Below are 26,055 nucleotides of genomic sequence, written 5' to 3'. Positions count from 1 at the left end.
TTATTTTTATTTTTTTTCTTATTTTATATTATTTTTCTTTTTTCTTTTGGAGGGGAACCTGGGAAAGGAGGTATTATAAATAAAGGAAACATCTAATAAAAAATTTTTAAAAAAGAAATTATGATCAGGCAAATTCAATGCCTTAAGCATGTATAGTTTAGTTACCTCCATATTCATAATGTACTTGTACTGTACATTTTCTTACTTTTAGAGATATAATGTTGATTTATTTGTGTCAAGTATACGAGTACATAGCATACTTCACTTGCCCTCTACCATTCCTCTCCTCTACCAGATTTGTTTCCTTGTCCTCTTTATTTCTAGAAGATTAAAGGTACATTTAGTTGTTTTGAATGGCGTGAATACACCCTAAAGATGGCACATCATAATCCCAGAACTTGTGAGCATATTAGGTATGAAAGGAGTGGTTAACAATGGTATTGAAATAAAGACATAATCCTGGATCATGCAGGTCAGATCAGCATAATTACAAAAGGTTTCTCATGAAGTGCAATCTAGTCAGAAAGATGTAAAGCAGGGTTACAAACAAAGAAATGCTTGGGGCCTCCTCTTTAGAATCACCAGACAGAATGGAGCTTTAGCAAGTGATGAATGTAGGTATCAAAATACTACATTTCCTCATAAATTTGGACAAATTTCTGACCTGAAGTGTGATAGCATACATTTGTTAAATGACTGATAATAAACAAATATCATTCTCTGCTCATAACTAAGATTTTAAAAATTGGTTTTAGAAGTTGAAACACAACAAAAAACAAACCCACACACACGGAAGAAATATTAAAAACTATCTTCTGTTGCAATTGCATTTCTTCCGTTTTGTGCACCTTCCATTTCAACTTAGTCATTCATCTCTAGAAAGAGCCTACAAAGGCTTTTAATTTTCATGTCTTTGTGTTTTCTTTATGCCTTTTTCATTCATTCTCTTATTTTTGGATCTGTATACATGTAGAGATAGCATAAACAATTGCAATAAACTGATACTGAATAAAAGTTTAAATTTCTAATAATATAAAAATTAAAGTATGAATCCTAATTGTCCTCCTAGAAAATTAAATTAATATAGTAATTTTTCAAATGGATATGGAGAGATTAAAAATACCAAACATGGATTTAAGACATGGAAAACTATCTTCTGTGTAGATTGAGTTAATTTGTGACTTACACAGTCATCCATCATAAAAACAAATACACAAAGAAAGGCAGCAATGGAGGCCCAAAGGAAGGAATCATATAATCAGCCTTAACATTAATTTGGTAAGCTATTCTACAGTTCTGGCTTGAATAATAGGTAACAATTATTTATAAAATATGCATCATATTTATTATTTCACACACAACAGTGATGTTACTCAATAAGCTAAAACACAACAAGACCAAAAACAAAATAGAGCTCACTAGTGAAAATCAGATAAGAGGATAAGAGAAGATGAAAAAAGTCCTCCAATTTTGTAGAAAGCTGAGTTCTAATTTTGACAGAGAAATTATGGAGAGATGATAGAAAATGCTGCTATGTATTTGAAAAGAACTTGCCAGTGAACTGATACAATGGATTAATTTTCTAAACATCTATGAATATGTTAAAGTAGCCTTTCATTTTCCCCTTGTCTTTTTCTGGTGGACGCATATAATCTGAAAAAAAAATTAAAGGCAGAAATAAGGGATGGCTCCTCAACCAGTACAAACATTTAGTTCTCAGTAAGGAGATGGTTTCCATTTGGAACAGAGAAAGCAAGGCTAAAAATGAAGAAAGGAGAGAAAAGTTTGAAGAAAATATGTTCAGCTACTTCAAACAAATGATTGATTTGATAAACATTTCATAAGTGAAAGTACATTTGTCTTCATTTTCAGATTCATAGAGTACAACCATGAATATTAAATAGTATATAATAATATTAATATATCAATTATGATTTAGTTTTTAAAACCATTATTTCCTGCTGTTTTAATCCATAAAATATAGAGAAGTGGTTGTTATTTTATCCCTCTCTAGCAAATGGGATAGTTTTAACAAGACTTGGAATAAATACATTGAATATGATACCCATTTTTCAGCTGGGCCTGGCATCCAACTTCATGAATAAAAAAGATGTCATTTATCATGTGGTAATAGTCATACACATTGTATTTATCATGTCTGTAAAGGAGTAAGTTATTGGCTGAAGCTCCGTAATTTTACCATGTAGAGATTATAGAGTATAAAGCAATTATAATCATTATGCATATACAAAGAATATACTTATTTCAAGATCATCTTTAATTTTTTTAGAAACATGGATGTTACATGGTTTTAAAATGTTGATATATTTGGTATGTCAAAACTTTTCATCTAGAAGAACTTATTGCTTTGTCATGGTTTTAAATGTATGTATTATAGGTATATATAAAACTTATAAAACTTAAATTTATCAAGAAACAATGAATTAATCCTGTAATGGTTTACTTGGTCGCTGTGCTAGCCTTCAAAGAGACTACATTACTTGCACACTTTTCCAATAAATGTAATACTATATCTAGTTTAGGTGTCTATGTATCCAGACTCCCACTCAGGCTAGAGCAAGAGGATCTTGACATTGAGGATACTCTATTGAATACAGAGCTGGAAGTTGTCTTTTTAAAGAGAAAGAATAAAAGATGAAGAAAGGCAGAAAAAGGAAGTGTGTGCATTTGTGTGTGTGTGTCTGTCTGTGTGTGTGTGTGTGTGTGTGTGTCTGTGTGTTATACATATACGTGTGGAAGATAAGGGGGAATGACAAAGATCATGTTTTGAGTTTTTAGGTATAATGGCATCTAGTTCCTAAACATCTCTTTTTTTAATTAGATATTTTCTTTGGTTACATTTTAAATGATATCCCCTTTCCCAGTTTCCCTTCCAAAAAACCCCTGTTCCCTCCCCACTCCTCCTGCTTACCAACCCACCTTCTCCTGCTTCCTGGCCCTGGCATTCCCCTACACTGGGGCATAGAATTGCAAGCTGCTACAACTACTCTGAAAATCAGTTTGGTGGATCCTCAGAACATTGTAAATAGTATTACCAGAGGACCCAGCTATACCACTCCTGGGCATATCCCAAGAAGATGCTCCAACATTTAATAAGGACACATGCTCCACTATGTTCATAACAGCCTTATTTATAATAGCCAGAAGATAGAAAGAACCCAGATGTCCCTCAGCAGAGAAATAGATACAGAGAATGTGGTACATCTACACAATGGAGTACTACTCAGCAATTAAAAACAATGAATTTATGAAATTCTTAGGGAAATGGATGGATCTGGAGAATATCATCCTGAGTGAGGTAACCCAGTCACAAAAGAACACACATGGTATGTACCCTCTGATAAGAGGATATTAGTCCAGAAGCTTGGAATACCCAAGATACAATCCACAAACCTCAAGAAGCTCAAGAAGAAGGAAGACCAAAGTGTATATACTTCAATCCTTCTTAGAAGGGGGAACAAAATACCCAAGGAAGGAATTACAGAGACCAAGTATGGGCAGAGACTGAAGGAAGGACAATCCAGAAACTTTTCCAACTGGGGATCCATCCCATATACAATCACCAAACCCATACACTATTGTGAGTGGCAGCAAGTGCTGGCTGACAGGAGCCTGATATAGCTGTCTCCTGTGAGGCTCTGCCATAGCCTGACAAATACAGAAGTAGAGGCTCACAGCCATCCATTGGACTGAGCACAGGGACTCAATTGAGGAGCTAGAGAAAGGACTGAAGGAACTGAAGGGGTTTGCAGCCATATAGGAAGAACAGCAATATGAACTAACTAGTACCCTCAGAGCTCCCAGGGACTAAACCACCAAAGAGTACACATGGTGGGACTCATGGTTCCAGCAGCATATGTATAGCAGAGGATGGCCTAATAGGTCATCAGTGGGAGGAGAGGTCCTTGGTCCTGTGAAGGTTCAGTTATATTTTATATATAGATATTTCATATGAATTGGGAATATGGTTGATATTGTGGGTTAAGAACTATTAAACTAAAATTGGTAAGGAAAAATAGTCAAGCTAATAAAAATCCAACTCTTGGGAAAAATAAATCCTAAACTCCTTATCAGCAGAAAAGAGTAAAGCAAAGGTAACAAAAGAGGAGAATACAGGTCATGAAGGGAGAATAAGAGAAGGAAAGAAGAAGGAAGTCAGATGCAGAAACAATATAGAGACAGCGGAAGAATATGATGCAAAGAATTTTGAATATTTTAAATTTGGCCTTAGACACCTTAGAGTTACTAGGTTTGAGGTGAGATGATTTGTTGGAAAGTTCAGTTTGGAAGAGAATAGAAAATAGAGAATGTAAAATATCAAAATGCTTGTTAAATACCCAAATAATTATGCCAAATAGCTGGATGAATATCTAGATCTAGCGACAGTTGGGAACCCCATGTTCCTATTAACAAGCTATTACCACTTGGCTGGCTTAAAACAGACTAAATTTCTTATCTCTCAGATCTGGAGGTTAGGAATCTAAAATCAAAGCATTGCTGGGATTATTATTCTCTAAAGATGGTGAAGAAGAATTGGTTCCTTGCCTGTTAGTAGCTTCTAAAGATGGCTAGCAATCTTTAGTGATACTTGAATCGAGGATACAACATACTGTTGTCTGCCTCTGCTATTCATGGAAAATGGAGGGTTCACCTATATCAAATGCTATTGCAAAATACAGAAGGCAAAGATTTACTGATTGTTGTTAGTAGAGCAAAAATTAATATGGATGTTGTTTGTCACATCTCAGCAATTTATATATTCATATGTATGAGAGTATCTGCTTGTCTGTATGTACAGCACATGTATGTAGGTGCTCACCGAGGCTAGAAGAGAGTATAAGCTCCCATGAAGCTGAAATTTCAGGTATTTCCTGATGTGGGTGCTAAAAATTAAACCAGAGTCCTCCACAGGAACCTGTGCATGCTCATTATAGCTGATCCTTCTCTTTAGGCCACATTTGATCTTTTGGTTCTAATCAAGAAATGCCTGTAGAATAACAAAGCATGGTGTTAACAAGAATAAACTGTAGACTAACCTATGTGGGTTTAATTTTGGGCACTACTAGTTATTAGCTGGGTACCTGTGCAAGGTGTTTAGACCCTTGTTGTTTGAGGGTTTTGACCTGTAAGATGATGGACCACAGGAGTCCCTACATCACAGGGCCATTAGGAATATTAGATATTTTAATGAAATGTTACATGAGTATGTATCAGACAGTAAGTGCTTTCTTTATAAAATGTTATTATTTCTCATTACTTAAATGAAAATATGATTTAAATAAACTCATTAGACTTGCTCTCAGCAAGTTGCTATGCTTTATTTTTTACATCCAAATGACTATATTTTTTATATCCAAAATATTATTTCATAATTTTGCTTTAGAGCTCAAGAGTTAGGAAGATGTTAGGAAATCTTAACTTGAATATAAGATTGAGGATCTCTGAGAATCACAGAATTGTGGTTCAAGTTGCTTTAACAGTGTTTGTATGACTCCATGCTGCCTGATTTTATTCTCTATCCAGGAGAATATGTCGTCATGACAACCCACTTTCATCTGAAGAGAAAAATTGGCTACTTTGTCATCCAGACCTACTTGCCATGTATCATGACTGTCATTCTGTCACAAGTGTCTTTCTGGCTTAATAGAGAATCTGTCCCTGCACGCACAGTCTTTGGTAAGTGTTGCTTCATGGAGAACTGGGGACTATGACACTTGCATAGGTAGAGTAGAGGGGAGAAAGGTGGCAGTAATGGCATCATCAGGTGTTGGGATTTCAAGCAACTGAATTTCTAACAAAGGAGTAAAGATAAAAATGTTGAAGTCGTTACTCAAATGTTCCTTATCGCATTTTATCCTGGGAACCAGGACGAAATAGAGTCTTCAGTGAAAAATATACAAACAGTGCAGAGAATATAAAAAGTCAAGGATGGAAAACCAGCCTCAAATCAGAGAAGTAGACTAGGTCTCATAAGGTACCATTTTCATATAAAGATTTATTATATGCATATGAGGGGTTTGCCTGATGTGTGTGTGTGTATGTATGTATGTATCTATGTATCTAGGTATGTGTACTGTGTGCATGCTTGGTGCCTGTGAAGTCAAAAAAGGGTAAAAAATCTGCCTTGAACTAGAACTATTGATGGCTATGAGCTCCCATGTTAGTAATAGGAGCTAAATCCAAGTCTTCTGTAAAAGGAACAAGTGCTTTTAACTGCTGAACCATTTCTGCAGCCCCCAGAAATGACTTTGGTGTGTACATAAGTGGCTTGTTGCATCTGCTCTAGCCTTTTGAGTGCATAATTTCACTGATATTCAGTAAAGGCTATTTCACTGATATTCAGTAAAGGCTATATACACTTTAAATGATTTCTCCAACAGTATGTAGAATCAGAGAAATTTACTTTAGTATGAGGTTACTTATATCTGGGAAGAAGTTTACATATCATTAGCCCCTTTTCCTCAGAGAATTAAAACATACAAAACATTTTCTGCCTGTTTTTCCTACAGCAAGATTTTTGAAGCACAAAGACTAATTTTTTTAGGCCATTGAACCACTGCAGATTCAGAGACTGTGAAGCATACACTCAGACATACTAGATACACATACAGAAGGCATTTATATCAATGTCTTGAAGCTATACAATGTTGTTACATCAATAGTAAATGATGTTTCAGAGAGAGGTAGCACATTGGGTCAGGTTCAGGAGAAGATGGCAGCAAAGAAAAAGAAAGTAAAAAAGACTAAGAAAGGTACAACTTTATAAAACTCAAGAGGAAAGTATTTAGTGGCAGGAAATAATCATGTGGAAGGAAGGTCCACTATAAATTTTTATAAAACCCAGGTGGAAGCTGTCTGTTTATTACTGTAATATACTCAGATGTTACTGAAGTAGAGGAATAACAAGGTTTATGGGTATTAGTGAAAGTGGCTGCTATTAGAGGAAAAATCATGATAAGAATATTTTGTACAAATATTATTTTCAATAAAATGTGGCCAGTTTAGTTGGGTTACTGGTCTTAGCAAACAAGTATCTGAGTTTTAAAGTACAAAAGAGGGTACTGCTAAGATTATAACTTAAGCTGTGTTATGCTGAATAATATCCTCCAAAAATTCATCTCCAAGTTTCTGGGATATGGAAATGTGACTATATATGATGAAAATGAATCTCCAGATGTGACGCAGTTGAAGATTTCCAGCTGGAGAGATTATTCTGCATTGTCAGGTATTTAACTACAGAAGAATACGTGTTGTGATAAAGGAAGCAGACCAGATTGAAAGATGTTCTGTTGTTGTATTGTAGAAAGAGGAAAAGTCTCACTAGCCAAGAAATGCAATTGATGAAGCTCTGAAAGCTACAAAAGACAACAGATTATTATACCAGATCCTTCAGAGGGAGTAAGGCCTTGGTCAAGACTGATCTTAACTCTGCTAATTGTGTATATATATATACATATATATATGTATATATATATACATATATATATACATACATATACATATATATATATACATACATATACACATATATACATATATATACATATATATACACAGGTATATATATATATGTATATATAAACAGGTTTGTGATGCTTTTAAGACATTAGAGATGTGATAACTTGTTACTTCTACCATATGAAATTAAGACAAAAACCATTCCCACAAATTCAATACCACTGAAGAGCTGTGACTTCAGTGTAAGAGAACATTGAGAAACTACACAAAAGATATAGAGATAATGTGAAAACATTTTTATTTTGTTAGGGGTATGTATGAAATGCATGCTTCCTTGAGAATTTATTCTTTTAATAGTTTAAACTTGGTCGCATACTAATTCAGAACTTATGTCCAGTAACTGCATTAATGTGAAAACCTCCAAGTTGAAAAGTTAATTTTAATAGAACAAAGAATAGCCAAAATCCTCTTGAGTAAAAACAGAGTGGAGAGACATGCCCCATAGGACGTCAAGACAATTAAAATGCAACAGTCATCAAAGCAGCTTTGTACTGGCATAAGGAAAGGAAAAATAAGTAAACGTAAATCAGACACTAGAGAAAGAAAGAAAAAAGAAATGGGTGTTCATTTGTATTTTTAAATTCTATGATAACCAATATTCTTTCTCTCCTATTTGAAAGTTTCTGTCTGATTACTCCAACATCTATAGTCCTACATGTTTGTATTTTAAATTATGTTATAATTCATATACAATTGTATATTATAAGTAATCCCTTGTATACAGAAACTTAGTTTACCACAAAGATAGTATTGGGAAGAATTACTTGAAATTATTCATGGACTTAAAATATAAAAATTCCATATTTCTCAGAATAAAATGTAAAAATGATATACTATATATCTTTTTGAATAGGTATTTTAATATTATAAGAATTTTGCATAACTCTCCTAATCTGGATATTCTTCTTTTACATATATAACAAATTGAATTGAATAATGTAAATAAAGTACATTAAATAAAAACATTTCCCCAAGAATGTATATATTTTTCATTCTCAAAAAATGTATCTGGGGCATAGAACCTTCACAGGACCAAGGGCCTCTCCTCCCCTTGATGACCGACTTGGCCATCCTCTGCTATACACATGCTGCTGGAGCCATGACTCCCCCCATGTGTACTCTTTGGTTGGAGTTTAGTCCCTGGGAGTTCTGAGGGTACTAGTTTGTTCATATTGTTGTTCATGCCCAGGGCCAGGAAGTGGGAGAGGGTGGGGTATTGAGCATGGCAGGGGGGATGGAACAGGGGATTGTTTTAGTTTTGGGGTTTTTTTTTTTATTTTTTATTTCTTAATTTATTTTCTTTTTCTTTTTTCTTTTGGAGGGGAACCTGGGAAAGGAGATATTGTAAATAATGAAAAAATCTAATAAAAAATATATCTATGACTAGTCATATATGGATACAATTATATATATTTTCCCAATGAGATCAAATATGCAAGATATTTTCATCTTATTGTATATGTTTGTATTTAAAATACAAACATGTAGGACTATAGATGTTGGAATAATCAGAAACTTCCAAATATGTATGATGAATATTTATAAATAAATGAATGCAATGGAGAAAATTCAGGAGAGAAAGAATATTGGTTATCATAGAATTTAAAAATACAAAAGAACACCCATTTCTTTTTTCCTTTTTTTCTGCTATTTCTGTTTTTTATTTTGTGTCCGAACATTAAATTTTTATTAGATATTTTCTTTATTTACATGTCATATGATATCTCCTTTCCCAGTTTCCCTTCCGAAAAAAAGAAATAAAATGAAATTAAACAACAACAACAATAACAACAACAACAAAACAACCTCTGTTCCCTCCTCCTCCCCCTGCTCACCAACCAACCCTCTCCCACTTCCTGGCCCTGGGATTCCCCTACACTGGTACAGAAGTAAAGGCTCACAGCCATCCATCGAACTGAGCACAGGATCCCCAGTGAAGGAGTTAGAGAAAGGACCCAAAGAGCTGAAGGGTTTGCAGCCCCTTAGGACAAACAACAATGTGAACTAACTAGTATCCTCAGAGCTCCCAGGGACTAAACCACCAACCAAAGAGTACACATGGTGTGACTCATGGCTCCAGCAGCATATGTATAGCTGAGGATGGCCTTGTTGGTCATCAAGGGGAGGAGAGGCCCTTGGCCCTGTGAAGGTTCTATGCCCCAGTGTAGGGGAATGCCAGGGCAAGGAACACCCATGTCTTTAAACATTGTTATATTACTCCTAAATTGAAAGATTGGTCAAAAGATAATACATAAAACGACAAAAATGTAAAATGCACAGACACTTGTCATGAGATTCACTGAATAGGTACAGCACAGAAGAATGAGAGAAGGAAAAGAATGGTTTCAACAATTTGAAAGAGATAATAGCCTAAAACTGGTACTATCTCAAGGATATAACGTTACAATTCCAAGGAAAGCTGGTGAAAGAATGTAAACTTGATATGGTAAACTACTGATGGTTTTTCTTGCAATGAAAGGAAATTTATCTTAGAAGAAAGACTGACATTATTAATGAAAATAATAAAGAAATGAGTCATGGTAAATGTGTATTGAATATACAGATAATAGCAGTGACTTATAAGGAAAATAGTATAGTCTACTGTAACCTATGTAAGTTGATATAGAAATATATACAATATTCTATGTACTTTCATTATCAAGGAAAAATATCAATTAGCACTAAAATTTCATAAATAAACAATGCATGTTGACTAAAATGTATATCTTCTGAGAATGTTAAATTTACAACTACTTTAAAAAGCCTGACAATGTCATATAAACATAAATGTATTCATATGATATAATCCTCCACTTCTATTCCTATGTGTTTATGAAGAGAAGTAAAAACATACCTATATAAATACTTAATGCAATTTGTTTAGACACGTTTATAATAAGAGTTGAATACTGAAACAATTGAGATGCCCATTAATAAGTTAATAGATAAACTAATTAGGTTACCCTAATCCTATGAATTCACTCTGATATCAATAAAATTACTCTCAGAATAGATGAAATAAGAACAAATATAAGCTATTGTACTGAATTATTGTACCCAGACACAAATGAGCACATACTATATGATAATGACATAAAACTGGGGGTGGAGACAGAGACCAAGGAGAGGATCTTAAGTACATAAAAGAGTCTAAGAGAAGGAGTGTTATAAAACTGAAGAGTCATGTTAATTCCCCTCATCATGCATGCAGTTTGGTAGAAGAGATACAGCTTAACAAGTATACTAGAAATACTCGTTGGAAATGAGGAAGTCAGCCAGTTCTACCTTAGTCATTGAAGAAGGGCTTTCTAGAAGTCTTAAGAGAGAATCACCATCTGGTTGGTTCTCCTTTTAAAAGTTGAGATACTCCAGGAAGTGTACAGAATGATTGATTGAGAGCCCTTCCAAGTCTGACCAGCTCAGAGCTCTCCATAAGGTGACAGGTCTAATTAAGCACCAAAGGCTAAGTAAAACTCTCCTTGGAGCTAAGGCACAGAAGCATTTATGGTGCAGGAGAGTTGCTATAGATGTGCTCAGGTGGACTGTGCATTTGTTCATAGCCATGAATGAGATAGCTTATTTCTCCTATAAAACTCTACTTTCTTTTTTAATTTTATTTGAGAACTTCATACATGAGTCATGAGTATGCACAGCTCATACACTCCTTGGTATATTAGGATTGATGAAGTCTTTGTTTATAAGTATTAACAGTGTAGTTGACTGTCACATTGGTTACTCAGCTTTGATGCTATGTTTGTGCTAAAGTGTACCTTTAGGGTCTTTGTTGAAAAGTTTTCTCTAGTCTAGATTTTCATGTATAGAGAAAGCGTGTAAATAAGGAATTCAAAGGGCCAAGACAAAAGAAAAGGCACCAGGGGTGGTCACTTGCATGCCTTATTCTCTCAGTAGAGTTAATAGGCTCAGTGATCCTTCTGGTTGCCTTACTCTGTAGTATCTCTTCATTCTGTGCCCTACTTGATCCCATGAACATATTACTCATCCTCCTCAGCTTTCTAACAATCAGAAAGATACTGTGATCATTTCTTCTTCAAATTTGATTGACTTTGAGAATATGAAAGTTCCAGAGTATCTAATACTCACAGATTGGGATAAAGAAGGCACAGAGAGATTAAAGGAATTCTAAGATATAATACAAGGAAGTGTCAGCCAAAGAAGCTCTGGTTATACCAAAGCTCACAAAATACAGATTTTTAAATAGTTTTGATTACCCAGAAAGCTCAGAAACTCAAAAATCGAAGTAGCACCTAAAACACATTCCATAGTAGTTTGTTGCATTATCAGAATATCACAAAAAGGAGATGTAGAAACCAGATTGAACTCAGACCTATGTTCTGAATCATGGCCTCAGTTTCAGGATTGACAAAAGAAAATGACCAGGGCTGGCAGAAAGATGACCAACAGGAGAGCACAAGGAAATCACTGTTCTCCTTCGTTCTGAGATGGAAAGCCTCCTCTTGGGTCGCTACAGGCTGTCCTGGAGAAGAGAGAGTATAATTTCACTTCCCATTGGGTCACAGAAAGAACACTGAGACCCACCAGTAGGCTAACCATTGGAGGAAACAGATTTAGGTCAAAAGTCTTTCTAATTTAGAAGCTCCATTACAACAAAATGGGTTTCTTATTCTTCAGCAGAAGTGCTTAGTCAGAGACTAGCAGATAGCTATAGAGTAGACAGAAGAATCTTATTCTAATGGCAGATGGAATGAAATATTTGTTAGATTGATCTATCCAGCCTTGATATTTTGTACAATTTACTTAAAAACAGGCCATTACTTGAAGCAAAGGAAAAGCAAAAGTTTATTACAGAAATGTACAACAGGCTGCTCCACAGACAACACAACTTGAAGGCCCTTACTGAGTGAGATGAAGAACTTCCTTTCAGAGGGAAGTTGGTGACCTTCATCAAGTACACTGCCAGTGTCTTACAGTTGCAACTGGCTCTTGGCTTTTCTCTCCTCAGGTGTCACCACTGTTCTCACCATGACCACCTTGAGTATCAGTGCCAGAAACTCTTTACCTAAGGTGGCATATGCGACGGCCATGGACTGGTTCATAGCCGTCTGTTATGCCTTTGTATTTTCTGCACTGATTGAATTTGCTACTGTCAACTACTTCACCAAGCGGAGTTGGGCTTGGGAAGGCAAGAAGGTACCAGAGGCCCTGGAGATGAAGGTGAGTGGAAGCAAAGAAAGGGCTGGGAAGCACTTCCTGAGAGATCTGTATTGGGACCAGAAGTGAACAGCCTGTAGCCCGCAGGAACTTAGCAGGGCTATGCTCTATTCACTGGGGTCATCAATCCAATTCTCAACTGGAGTGTTTCTTGGTAATGTGGACTTCAAGTAGGAACAATTAAAAGACAGCTAATAACATGTAGGGCTTATGTCTTCTGGTGTTAGATTAAATAAAAATGTGATGCTGCTGTACTCTGGAGAAACTCATTGGTACTTAGAAAGCCACCCAGAATCTTGGAGCCTTATTTCCATCCACAGCATAGTCTCTAATACCACTTCTACCCCTAATTCTCCAGAACATTCACATTCCAATAAAACTGAAGTGCTCATCATTCCTTCCAACTATTTGTGTGTTTTGCATTCTCTACCTACAGTGCACCTTTTCTCCACATCCTTGTAAAGACATACTCACTTTTCCAAACCCAACTAAAACATTACTTTCTCTGTAGAGCATGTCAGGAATCATGAAGACTGATTTGGCTTTTCTGTGTATGGGTACTCTGATATTAAAATAATTTAGTTTTATTAAAGTTACTCATTTGCCTCCTTAGTAGGTTATACACATCTTGAATATTGTAGCTTATCTGAATACGAATGAAAACTGAAGAGATGTTGGCTAAATGGATAGATAAAGAACAGAGACAAGATAAAAACATTGGATCAATAGCCATTAATCGTGAATGAGATCAAGTATATCTTTACTCAATGGTTTGAATGAGTTGAGTTATTTAGACTTAAATGTATATCTTAGTTGGTGTTTTAATGCTATAAAGAGACACCATGACTACAACAACACTTATAAAAGAAAACATTTAATTGGAGCTGATTTACGTTTCAGAGGTTCAGTCCAATTTTCATGGTGGGAAGAATGGCATCATGAAGGCAGACATGGTGCTGGAGAAGTAGCTAAGTGTTCTATATCTACAACTCAATGCAGCAGGAAATGAACTGGCTTAAGCTTCTGAGACTTCAAAACTCACAGCTAGTAAAACTCTTTCTCCAATAAAGCCATACCTACTTCAACAAGGCCACACCTCCTGCTAGTGGCACTTGCTATGAACCAAGAATTCAAACACAAACTATGGGAACCATTCCCATTTAAACCACCATAATGTACATTGTAGCATTCTAAAAAGTACTAGAAATATAATCCAATAATTATTCTTCAAAGAATTATAGATAAGAAAAATGGTACTGAAGCCTTTTCAAGCTGGAGTAAAAGATATATTTCATAGAATAAAATGTTGAGTTAACAATCTTTGAAATAGACTGTAATTGCTTACCTAAACAGAACTTAACTTTGGTGTAATGAAGAAAAACTGTGTCTAATTTTCTTCACCTACTCTCCTATAGAGTTTTTCTTTATTATTGTACTTTCTCTAGTTGTTACATTTTTATCCTTGCCATACATTGACCCTTCTACATTTCAACTTGTCAGTTATGATCCAAGAATGATGACCTCATCTATGAAACATAAGGAAATTAATATACCTAACCTACATTTCACACTTTCTTCTCTACTAATTGCTCAACTTTGTACTAGTGGTAGTGAGGCCTTGCCACGTTTTATAACATTTATGTCATTTTATACAGCTATAATTCCTGTCAATATTTAATTATATTTTTACATTTGAATGTGTTATTTTCTCAGAAGTCAATATATCTATTTTCTACTAATTTCTTAGTTATCTGAAGGTTGTTGTCTAGAAGATTTTTAAGGTTTTATTGGAACCATAGGTCATACTTTCTTGCATATGCAAGATATTCATCACATATCTTTGTATTGAATTATACTTATGGTTGAGTTTATAGTTCATATTCTCTCTCTATGATGTTTTAAGAATCACTTGCTATTATCAGCATTACACTGATTGGTGTTATCTAGCATACTTTGAAATTTCTCAATCATTAAACATTTGGTTTATGGTATATATATTCATGTAAATATACTTTTCATTTGTGAAGGTCACTACATGGCCTTATAATGGATTTTATTAGTTCTCTGAGAGTTTCATGCAATGTGTTTTGGTAACATTCGTCTTCCTTTCTTAGCTTCCAAGTCTACCTGCCCTTACCCATCTACCCAACATTTTGTGTTTGTGTGCATTTAAACCTTTCAAGGTCAATTTGTATTGTCTAATAATCTTAGATGTGTGGTCTTCTGTAAAATAGGAAAGGAAGGGACATTTTCAAATTTCCTTTATGAGGGCACTATTACCCTGATACCAAAACCCAAATAAAGGTCTAACCCAAAAAAGAAAATTATAGACCAAAATTATAGACCAATGCCTCAGATATAGGCATTGATGCAAAAAATCTCAATAAAATCCTTATACACCTAATTAAAATAATTTCAAAAAAGATTATCTACCATGTTCAGGTAAGCTTTATCCTAGAAATGCAGGGATGGTTCAACATATGTAAATCAGTAAATATAATCCTAACTAAACAATTGAAATGACATGATTATATCATTTGATTCAGAAAAAGCTTTTGACACAAATCCAACATCCTACATGTTAAAAGTCCTTAAGAGACTAGGGATATAGGAGGCATATCTCTCAATACAGTATAGACCATATACAGGAAGCCTTCACCTAACATTATCATAATGGGAAAAAACATGAAATAATTTTCACAAAACAAAACAGAGATGTCCATTTTCTTTACTCCTGTTCAACATAATACCTGAAGTTTTAACTAGATCAATAAGAAAAGTAAAGGGGATCAAAGGAAAAATAGGAAATGAAAATAGGCAAGTCAAAGTATCTTTATTTGTAGATGATATAGTTTTATATATAAAAGTCCCTGAAGGACTTTATCACAAAATTCCTCTAATAAAAACTATCAGCAAAATAGATGGATACAAAATTAACAAGCACTTTACTTTAAAAGTAGTAAAATTTTGGCTTTTAATATATAAAGAAAGCTTTATTGATATCACAGATGTGGTCTGTTCTTTCCTAGAAATACCAGTTATGTATACGAGATTTCTGTTGTTCCCTGTATATACCATTTTTTCTATAATAATTTTAACTCCATTATTTTTCATTTAGTTTTATTGCCATTTTTCCCAAGCCTATCTTCTATGTCTCTGATCATTTCCAACAATTCCTATTTACCTTCATTTTTGTGGTATCTTCTTCAATCACATATACAATTTACTTTTTGAGACAGAGTCTCTTGTTGAATCATAATTTCACTAATTTGGCTAGATTTACTAGCCAGTGGGTCCCAATAATCTCTTTTCTCTACCTCCTCAGTATTGGGATTACAGATACTTGATTCTATTCCTGAATTTTCACATGAATTCTGGAGATAAAATGCAGATCTTCATGCTTGCATAGCAGCTTGTTCACTCACTGAATTCTCTCTCTGTAGCCCAATTGCCTTATATTTATTTTATGATTTTTCACATCTTGCTTTCATGCTTTCCATTTTCCTCTTGTGCATTCTTCAACAATCTTTATTGCTTATCTTCCTCCCTCTTGCATCACATTTTGCCTCAGTTATTACTTTAAGTTATAATAGAGCAATTCTTTACTGCCTATTATGTGTGGAAACATTCTTTTAGGAAGTGACTCAGAGGGTAATTAGGACAAGGGTGAACACTTGAGAATGATTTGTAGTCTTTATAATTTGAGCGTCATTTTCTGTCTGTCTAAACTCCTATGGGTACTACTCTTTGTAATGATTCTGCTTCTAACAAATTTCCCTTCCTCGGTTGAAAGCACTCTCTATATTTGTGTTTGTGCGCATGTGTGTGTGTGTGCGCGCACACACACACACACACACACATACACATCTTCAACTACCCAATTGGGTCTATATCCTTTATTTTTCATTCTTTGCCAAATTTAATGATCAAACTTAATTCTAGGATGTTATTGCTAGCAATATTGTATTTAAAAATAAGGATCATTTGTTTCTCCTCATTGCCAATGCTAGCCACTTGTTGAAATTCTTTTTTGGGTCAGAACCCTAAAGCAACAGACATTTTTATTGTTATCATCACCATGATCTGATTTTAATTAGTTTTGGCATCAAAGTTATAAAATTCTAGTTTCACAAAAGATGAAGCTTTAGGGCTTGGGATTACAGCTGTGTTGTAGAATATTCATCATGAACATCAAGGTCATTAATTTAAAGTTCAGCAATACAAAAATAGAAAGTAATGTGAAACACCCCCCTAAAATTCCAAAGAGTAAAGATGGCCCAGTTCTAATAAGCAAAAAGTTCCAGAATATATTGTTAATTAGATATTTTCAAAGAAGTTAGCTCAATAGCTGATATAGTTTATGTTCATTAAAGACAAATTATGACAAACTTACTTCTAATAAAAAGCTAATAAATTGATAGAACTGGAAATGACAGAATTTATCAAGATACTTGATTAACTTTAAAAAATATTTTATTTTATGTGTATAATTAGTTAAGTACACTAATGTATGGAGTGCTCCTCAGAGGCCAGAAGAGAGAGCATCAGATGCCCTGTGATTAGAATTGTGATCTACCATCTGGGTACTAAGAATTGAACCTAGATCCTCTGCAAGAAGAACAAATCCTCTTGAGCCATTGCTTCATACCCATTGACTAACTTTCTGTTAAGCTCTGTAAGGAATAGAAAGCACTTAAAGTAGTACAATTAGGCTGATATAATTTTTTGACCAATTGAAGTCAATCAGAATTCATCAATGGACTGACATTGAATTGGCCTGAATATAGGCTCTTGAGGATGATTCATAGGTTTCTTTTAACTCCAATCTCTCAACATGCTGTCCTCTGAGACTCAAATTAAGAAATACAAAGTAGAGGATTCAAATACATAATGGATGTTAGGGGGATGATTGAGTGGAACCGGCCATAGCTCCACTCCGGTCTGTGTTCGCTTCAGCCGGAGGTTAGATATGGACCTGGAAAATAAATGGGTAGAGAACAAAGAGACATGGACGCCAAGTAGGATTATCAAGGCATCTATTTACTTGGGGATATTTTGAACATTTATAGGCAGGCAAGACTGAAACCGAAAATCTCCAGGCACAAGACATATGCATAACATAAACAAGGCAGCAGACAAGAGACACCAAACTCTGGAAACTCAAAGTTCTCAAGCAGGTAGGCATGTTCACAAGTCAGCAAGTAGGCGTGTCAGCGGCTAAGTGTAACTTCCAGCCTTTTCAAAGGCGACTGCAGTGTAGGGCCATTGTTTAGTCCCAGCAGGTGGCCCGCCTCCAGGCTCAGGCTGTCAGCTGAGGTGGGGGAGGGGGGCAACAGAGGATTACTTTTTGAATTAAGAATCAGAAAGATTTATGAAGTTTGAAAGGACAGAATAAAATTAAGAGACTAAGAACAAATATTAATTAAATTCTATGAGTTAGTTCTAGCACATGAAAGCATAACAAAAAAATAAGTTCTGATTTAAGAATACTTTCATACGTACACATGTGCTACCCTCTTTTTCTGTGATGGAATCTTGCTGTGTTGCCCAGGCTGACATTCACCTAGTTAACCTATTACCTAAATCTTCAAAGTAGGTTTAATTTCTGGCATGTACCGTTATACTCATATTTGCAATCTCCCTTTAAACTTTTCACTCACTCCCTTCAATCCATAGTTGTATCTTCTATTAACCTATAACAAGTCATTCCTCTTCCAAATACAAGATGCTTTGTATTTAAAGAGTTTTGTTTTCTCTTATTTGGGTCTTAGATCACCTCCTTAAAGATAAGTTTTCTAACTAGCATTAATCATCCTACTCTGCACTTGACCTTCCTTGTGTGTCTCATTGCCTGACATTGGTGTATGTATTTGCTTGATTATACTGCCATTACATGTCCAGGGGAATGTACCCTTCAGGACAGAGATTGTGACTTATTGTTTACTGTTGCATCCCTAGCATACACCAGGTAACTTGCTGCATAATAGACAATTTAGAAATATTTAGTACTTCAATGATATATGAAATTTTTAAAACTATGATATCTCTATTTTTTCTTTAACTAATATTTAGTCACAATCATGTATAATTACAGCCAGTTATCAGTTATAGGCAGTTGTGAACTAACTGCTTGATGTGAGTTCTTGAAACTGAACTTGGGTCTCCTGCAAGCATAGATAGTTAGCTTTCTTAACTGTGCCATATCTTTAGCCTCCTATTTCTTTTAATGTCTTTCTAGGAAGAGTGGAAACCATCATATAGTGTTACCTTAATTTCTTGTATTTCCTTATTCTCCTCAAAACAGTGGTAGTATCTGAAATTCTTCCATTCTTTCCTTCTAAGCTATAATAATTTGAACTTGGATAATTCCTCATGTATTGATGAGTCCCATTGTTTCAAGAAGCTGGCCTTCCATTTGCATTTTCTTCTCCCTTTTGTGGGCTTAACTGGTCTTTATAAATTGATCCTGTCTTCCTCTATCATTCTTTACCTCAATTGTTAAGAAGGAGTATCTCACTGAACCTAGATGTCACCATTTCAACTAAACTGTCTAGCCAGCAGCCACAGAAACTCTCCAATCTTCCCAGCACTGGTATTTTAGTCTTCTTCATGTGCTGCCATATCCAGTTTTTACATGGTTATTAATAGTGTTAATTTAGGTCTCCCTGAACTATTTCCTCATCCTCAAATTGTCTTTTTTTTTAATTAATCTTTCTCTCTGAATTCTCTCTCTGAGTTTTCTGAAGGCAACGTCTTTGATTCATTAAATATTTATTCATATACAAACATATTATATAAAGTAACTATCATAAACCATATAGTATAGATAGTTAAAATAAGATGTACAGAATTAAACAGTATGGTTCATTATATTAGTTAAATAAATGCAGATGTGTGACTTAGTTCCCAATTCCAGGTTAGAGCTAAGCACTTCAGGAAATGACACTGTAAGAAGGACAAAAACTTGAACTGCCAGTTACATCACATCCACAGTCAAGAACAGAGAGAAATGAATGCCTGCTGCTCAGTTCATTTTCTGTACTGTAGTACAATTTAGGGCCCAAGCCTAGAGAATAATGCCACCCACTTTTCTAGTGGCCATCCCCATATCAATTAACACAATAAAGACCCTATCTCCCACAGGTTGTCCATGGAATAACCTGATCTAGAAATCCTCTCACTAGGAATGTCTCCCCAAGCGATTCCAGATTTTGCCAAGTTGACAATTAAAACTACTATCACATATAAAGATATATGTATAAAATTTAAATTGTGGTAAAAAGCTTCTGTTTTATTTTTATTACTTAAATTTTGTCTTTGACAATTTCTTATGTGTGCAATTCATTTGATTGCTGTCACCCTCCCTCTCTCTTATTTCCTTCCCAACACTGTATTTTTTAAATAATGAAAAGTACAATTCAATAATGTCAAGCACACTCACAGTTAATCTCCAGAATACTTTTTAATCTCACAAAACTTAACACTCTCCACTCATGAAAGGACAACTTCTCTGCATCCTGCTCTGACAAGGCAGGTAGAAATGTAATAGTGATTAGAACATGTCATATTGGAAATGGTAAGAGAAACTAAAAGGTAAGTTTTCTTTACCATTTAAATAATCTGTGATTAAATAATTGTTCCTTCTCTTTATCTATAGAATATAAAGTGGCTGAGGAAACAAAGAACATGTTTATTACCACAAGAGATTGTTTCAAAGACCTAGTCATAAGCGGCTTATAAGATGACTAAATGTAAAAGCTTTTAGTAAAGTCAGGGTAATGTTTTCTTCCCCTTCTGTTTTTCCCACTTTGGTTTTGTTTTTTGTCTACCCATGGAAAAAAAGAAATTACCAAGCAAGCTAATAAGCAGGCAAACAAGTAAATCACTATTTTATTTAATAGCAAAAACATTTAGCAGCGGGACTCTATTCACACAATGACTTTGCTAATTATAAATGAGCCTCATGTAGTATTTAAAGCATTTATAAGGTTCTTAGAAGGCTTTGAGCTCTGTGCCCATTCTGTTTGTAACAACATAGCCACAATCATCCAACGGGAAGAAAAGTATTGCTTTTGAAATGTCCTATTAGTCAGACTTTCTATTTACTTAAATGAACACCCCCTTATCTTGTACATTCTCTCTCCCCTTATTTCCCAACACTCCCTGCCCCTGACTGAGAACACTGATGCTAAAACATAAGCAGGCAGAGTGTGGCTCACAAGCCCTTTCAAGAACTGGTCTTTTCTATCTGTGCCTTCAATTCCTGCAACTATTTTTGCCTGTGCTAACTGTGATTCAGCCATAGCAAACTCCTTGCCACCTCTCAACAGTGTTCTGGGCCTCTGCATGACCTTTGCTGCAGTATCATCTGATGATTCCTGCTCAACATTTAATATACAGACAGGAAACCTCACAGCTTTTCTTGAGCTGCCTTTTCCACACCTGTGGGCACATTGACAGCACTTTACTCTAAACTGTTAGGACTCAAGTTACACATTACGGCAGTCATGTGTTCATAGGCTCTCTTCAACAATAGACTGTTGTGAGCAGTTAGGAGAAAGAGACTGAAGTCCAACTTCCAACCTTTCCACTTAACCCTAAATATCTAGCATATTTTTTGACCTTGTTGATATTCTATAAATGTTTTTTAAAAGTGATTATTTTATTTGGATCAGGAAAGTAAATGATACTGTGGTCTAATGGCAGAAAGATAAAAGTGATAAGAGTTCTGAAGAAAGTAATAAAGGAGAGATGCAAGGAAACTGACAACAAAAGGAACAGGAAACTTAGGAAGAAAATCAGGAAAGAACTGCTAGAGCAAAGAAGTTAACTCTATGCTCTCATAAATGGCAAAAAAAGAGACAGGGTGGCTGAAGAGTTGAAGGGAAGACATGGCAAGAGTTTCTAGGTTCTGAAGTAGGCCACAGCCTCAGGCTGCAGTTAGGAGCTAGCTTGCTTCTTTGGCTACCTTGCCAGACAGCATGTCTATTCCAGTCCAGACATGAGCATTAATCATTGTCTCCTTTGTTTGGCAAGATGGCAGCCCCAGTACAACACTACATAAACATGAGCATATTTGTGTGTGTATGTGTGTGTGTGTGTGTGTGTGTGTCCATGTGTATGAGTAAGAGAGAAAGACAGAGACAGAAAGACAGAGACAGAGAGACAGAGAACACTTCTTACTGTGTTCTGGAGAGAGTTTATGCTGGAAAAAGAAAAAAAAACAACTTCTCGGGGAGGCTGTGGTTCTTGTCAGCAGCCTAAGAAGAGTGGGAAACCTTTGTGCATACCCTGCTTTGATAAGCACCTTTATAGTGCATGAGGACAGCATGCTGTTGTGACAATGCATGTAACTACTCCATACTATTTATTCATTATTATCTTTAAGACCGAAGGACTTTGCAGATTCACCAAGCTCTCTTCTTCACAGGAGGTGTGCCCCTTGATGGTCGCAGCCTTTTGGAGTTTTTTTCCTCGGGTAACCAACAGTATCTTGTGCTATAGAAAGCAGCACAGACTATCTATGGACAGAAATCAGGAACTCAGATTGGTAGTATGAGTTCTGCCATTTAATCTGAGGCTGACTTACATATCAAGTGGGAATGACACTTACTCATAGGGTTACTGTGAAGGATGAAATCATACAGTCTATAAGACCTCATATTTCCTATCAGTCCCCACTGCCACTCTCTCCTGATCTCACCAGTCTGCCAGCTATTTTCATGTTCAGTTTACAAATAAAAAAACTGAAGCTCACAAAGGAAATGTGATTTACTCAATTGCATATAACTAGACTAGAAAGTAAATCTTCTAGTTTTCTTTCTGCTGCTGTGATAAAACACTCACCAAAAGCAATGTAAGAGAGGAAAGGGTTGATTTGGCTTACACTTTCAGGTCACAGTGTATTACTGAGGGGATCTGGGACAGGAATTCAAGTAGGAAGTTGAAGTAGAAACTATGGAGGACTGCTGCTGTCTGGCTGATCTGAAGGCCCATGTTTAGATAGATTTCTCCTTATAGTCTAAAAAATAATGATGTCCATAGTGATGGAGAGCCATCTACTTCAGTGAACATTCAAGACAAGTCCCTGCAGACAGGCCCAAAAGCCAGCCTTGATATGGGCAATCACTAAATTGAGACTCACTATGTCAAGGTAACAACAATTGGGGCTGACTAGGATACTCAAAATTGTGCATGCAGGTTTTCTGTTTTATATATAGGGAATAAAATATATTCCCTATATATAAACCGGACTAATTAGCAGGTTCTTTAACACCCCTCATGGTTCTTCTTCCCTGCAGTCTCTGAGGGTGTTTGTGCTGTATTCATTATCTTTTGTTTATTTTGTTCTCCCTACTTTTCCTCTTTTTCTGCCTCTAGAAAAAAACACCAGCAGCCCCAACAAAGAAAACAAGCACCACCTTCAACATAGTGGGAACCACCTATCCTATCAATCTGGCCAAGGATACTGAGTTCCCCACCATCTCCAAGGCTGCTGCTGCTCCCAGTGCTTCTTCAACTCCAACAGTGATTGCTTCACCCAAGGCTACTTATGTGCAGGACAGTCCTGCTGAGACCAAGACCTACAACAGTGTCAGCAAGGTTGACAAAATTTCCCGCATCATTTTCCCCGTGCTCTTTGCCATATTCAATCTTGTCTATTGGGCTACATACGTAAACCGGGAATCAGCTATCAAAGGCATGATCCGCAAACAGTAGATGATAGTGGCAGCACAGCAACCAGAGCACTGTATACCCCAGGAAGCATCCAAACCCCAAACCCCAAGGCTCTTCTCATATGTGTCAGGATTGTTTTTAGCCCTGTTCCAAGCTGAGTGTAATCACTTTCTCAATTCATATTTATGAACCTCAATGAAAATGTAAAACAGAAAAATGACTTGTCCCTTGAACATTGCTTGGATTGAGCCAAACACTGCCATTTGTCCAGTTTCTCATCTTAGTATGCCAGTCTACCCCAGCTGATGGCACTGCATGTGTTTAATTTCACTCTGCCCACTGGAGAAAGGACAGGAGACTCTACTTCTTCTAGTGGAAACCTTGGCTGTGTGAGGTCTAGGGTGTTGAGATCCAGGAGCACATTTGACTGGGGCTTCATTGGATGCTTCTGACTTCATTGGATGCTTCAGAGTAAGGCTGGGCTATCTCATATAATCTTACTTACCTGACACCTTCCATGCACCCATCAGTGCTTACTAAGCATATGACCTACCTGGTAGAATGGGAAGAAGCTTATGGAAACTTTTGAAGTAATAAATAGTTTCTTGCCTTGAAGGTCAGTGGGGACAATTGATACTTAACCTTTGTCAAACATACATATATATATATATATATATATATATATATATATATATATATATATATGATACAGAGAGAACTAGTTGGGTCATTCCAACATTAAAGTAGTAGGCTCTATTGTAGTTATAGCCAGCTCCTCAGGAAAGTAGTGCCTGATTACATGTCTCCTTCAGGAAAGTCCCCTTGTCTCAATAATACTGAGCCCCTTATAGCCAGTTGAATATTGCTTACTTTGGATTCATGACTGCCTACAGTCTCTTCCAGAAAAAAAATGAACAGACATTTTTGAGTTAAATTAAAATGCTACATGAACAAACAAAATGATCTAGATCAAATGACTACACAGAATTGTTCAAAGATGGGGAATATAAGAAACTCACCTTCTTGCCAAAACAATTAGTCGAATAGTAGATGGAATATGATGGTAGTGGTTAAAGGCTGAAATCTGCCTCAGAAGAAAGGCCCAAAAACAGATTGTATATATGGTGCCCTCTTTCAGGCCCAATTACTTTGCTCCCCATTATGTCAAGGGCTTCTTACCTGATTTGGATGCCAGTTGTAATGAGGGGTAAATTGTAGAGTCATAGAAATATCTGTACTTATTTTTGAGTCAGTTAAATCATTAACTTTATTACCAGTTTTATAATGTATTAGAGACCATTTGATCTCACGTGTTCTTAAATGTTAACAAAAAGAATAGAAACAATTTTTATGAGGTAATCTCAGAAGTTTGAATAATTTGTCTGTACCTCTTACAAATGTCTTTAATAAAGAAATATTCCACACTCATTTCTAATGTGAAGGAATAGCTGAGAAGCCAGGGCCATTCTGACCTTAGAATCAGCACAACCATGGAGGGCCCTCTGGGTTATAGAGATAGTCTGGATACTAGAAAGGTCTTTAGAAAGGTAATAATACATTACCCAAGAAGATCACTTCTAGTAATAATGACTCAAAGGAGTGAGACTGTTTAGTACAACGGCCCCAGCCCCTTTGGTTCTGAATAGCTCAACTAGTCCAGCATATCCTGAAGGTCCAAGTTAAAGCCACAAGTAGTACCACAAGCAGATTCTCTCTGCCCACCCACTGAACAAAGCTCCTAAGGTGTGTATCATTAGCTGCTGGTTGCCTTTTCATCCATTTTTCCATTATTCCCTGCTTCCTTGCCATTGTTGGGATAATGCATGCCAGTCCCATTATTCTTAAGACTGTGTCTGTAGGTAAACTTATGACTAGAAGAGTGTAGTTTTGTGGATGTGTGGGGATGGGGGGTGGGATGGGGAGCTGTTAATGATTGTCTAAGGAATTTAGAATGGAAGCCTGATCTTTGCCTTTCTGTAGAAATTGTGTTTTCAAATGCTTTGGTGCAATGTTTAGCGGCTGTTTATTAAACTCTTTATGAATTGTACTTGTGCTGGAATACTTTCATTGGTTGCTATTAATCTTACAGACAGTAAGTACTATATTCACTTTGACATCTACTCTGGTATTATCAACTTTCCACTTCTTAATACCATTAGAATATACTGGGAGAGGGTATCTCCAGGGAACAAGATTGGTTACAGTGATCCAAAATGGTGAATGACTCAAGGTCATCCTTAACCAACAGGAAAGAGGAGGAAATATCTATGTTGTTCCTCTGCTAAATTCACCAACTCTTAGGAAGTAGAGAACAGTATTTTCATTGGTGTTCTAGATACTTTTCCTTTTCTACTGAGTTCTGTTTCCATTTGGCAATAGTTCAAGTCAAGTGACTGAGAGCATGTGAGTGGCTAAGCCAGATGTTAATCACATCATACCACCTTTCTTTTTCATAGTGTTATAAGACATCTTAAAAGTAAAACTAATCTTAAGAGATATACTTGAGAAGTTTATTTGGCCTCTGGGAATAGGAAAAGAGCTCCTTTGGAGAGTATAGCCTATCATGCACATGTACATGGGCACACACAGACACACACACACACAGACAGACACACACAGACACACATAGACACATGCGGACACAGACAC

General features: G+C 35.9%; 1 protein-coding gene across 3 annotated transcripts in view; it reads left to right on the top strand.

The window, feature by feature from the left end:
- Gabra3 (gamma-aminobutyric acid type A receptor alpha3 subunit) overlaps positions 1 to 25,453 on the top strand; it is a 191,776-nt gene extending 166,323 nt beyond the window's left edge. For all 3 annotated transcript variants that reach the window (XM_031363691.1, XM_031363681.1, XM_031363701.1), the window contains 3 exons: positions 5,545 to 5,697; positions 12,521 to 12,732; positions 23,110 to 25,453. In XM_031363691.1, coding sequence (XP_031219551.1) covers positions 5,545 to 5,697; positions 12,521 to 12,732; positions 23,110 to 23,448 — 704 coding nt within the window. In that variant the 3' untranslated portion in view covers positions 23,449 to 25,453. The remainder of the gene's footprint in view (positions 1 to 5,544; positions 5,698 to 12,520; positions 12,733 to 23,109) is intronic.
- Positions 25,454 to 26,055: the final 602 nt, after the last annotated feature.

Source organism: Mastomys coucha, chromosome X (genome assembly GCF_008632895.1).
Source record: "Mastomys coucha isolate ucsf_1 chromosome X, UCSF_Mcou_1, whole genome shotgun sequence".
NCBI classification, from domain to species: Eukaryota; Metazoa; Chordata; class Mammalia; order Rodentia; family Muridae; genus Mastomys; species Mastomys coucha.
The sequence above is the reverse complement of the archived record's forward strand: the minus strand, read 5'-3'. Positions and strand labels throughout refer to the sequence as shown.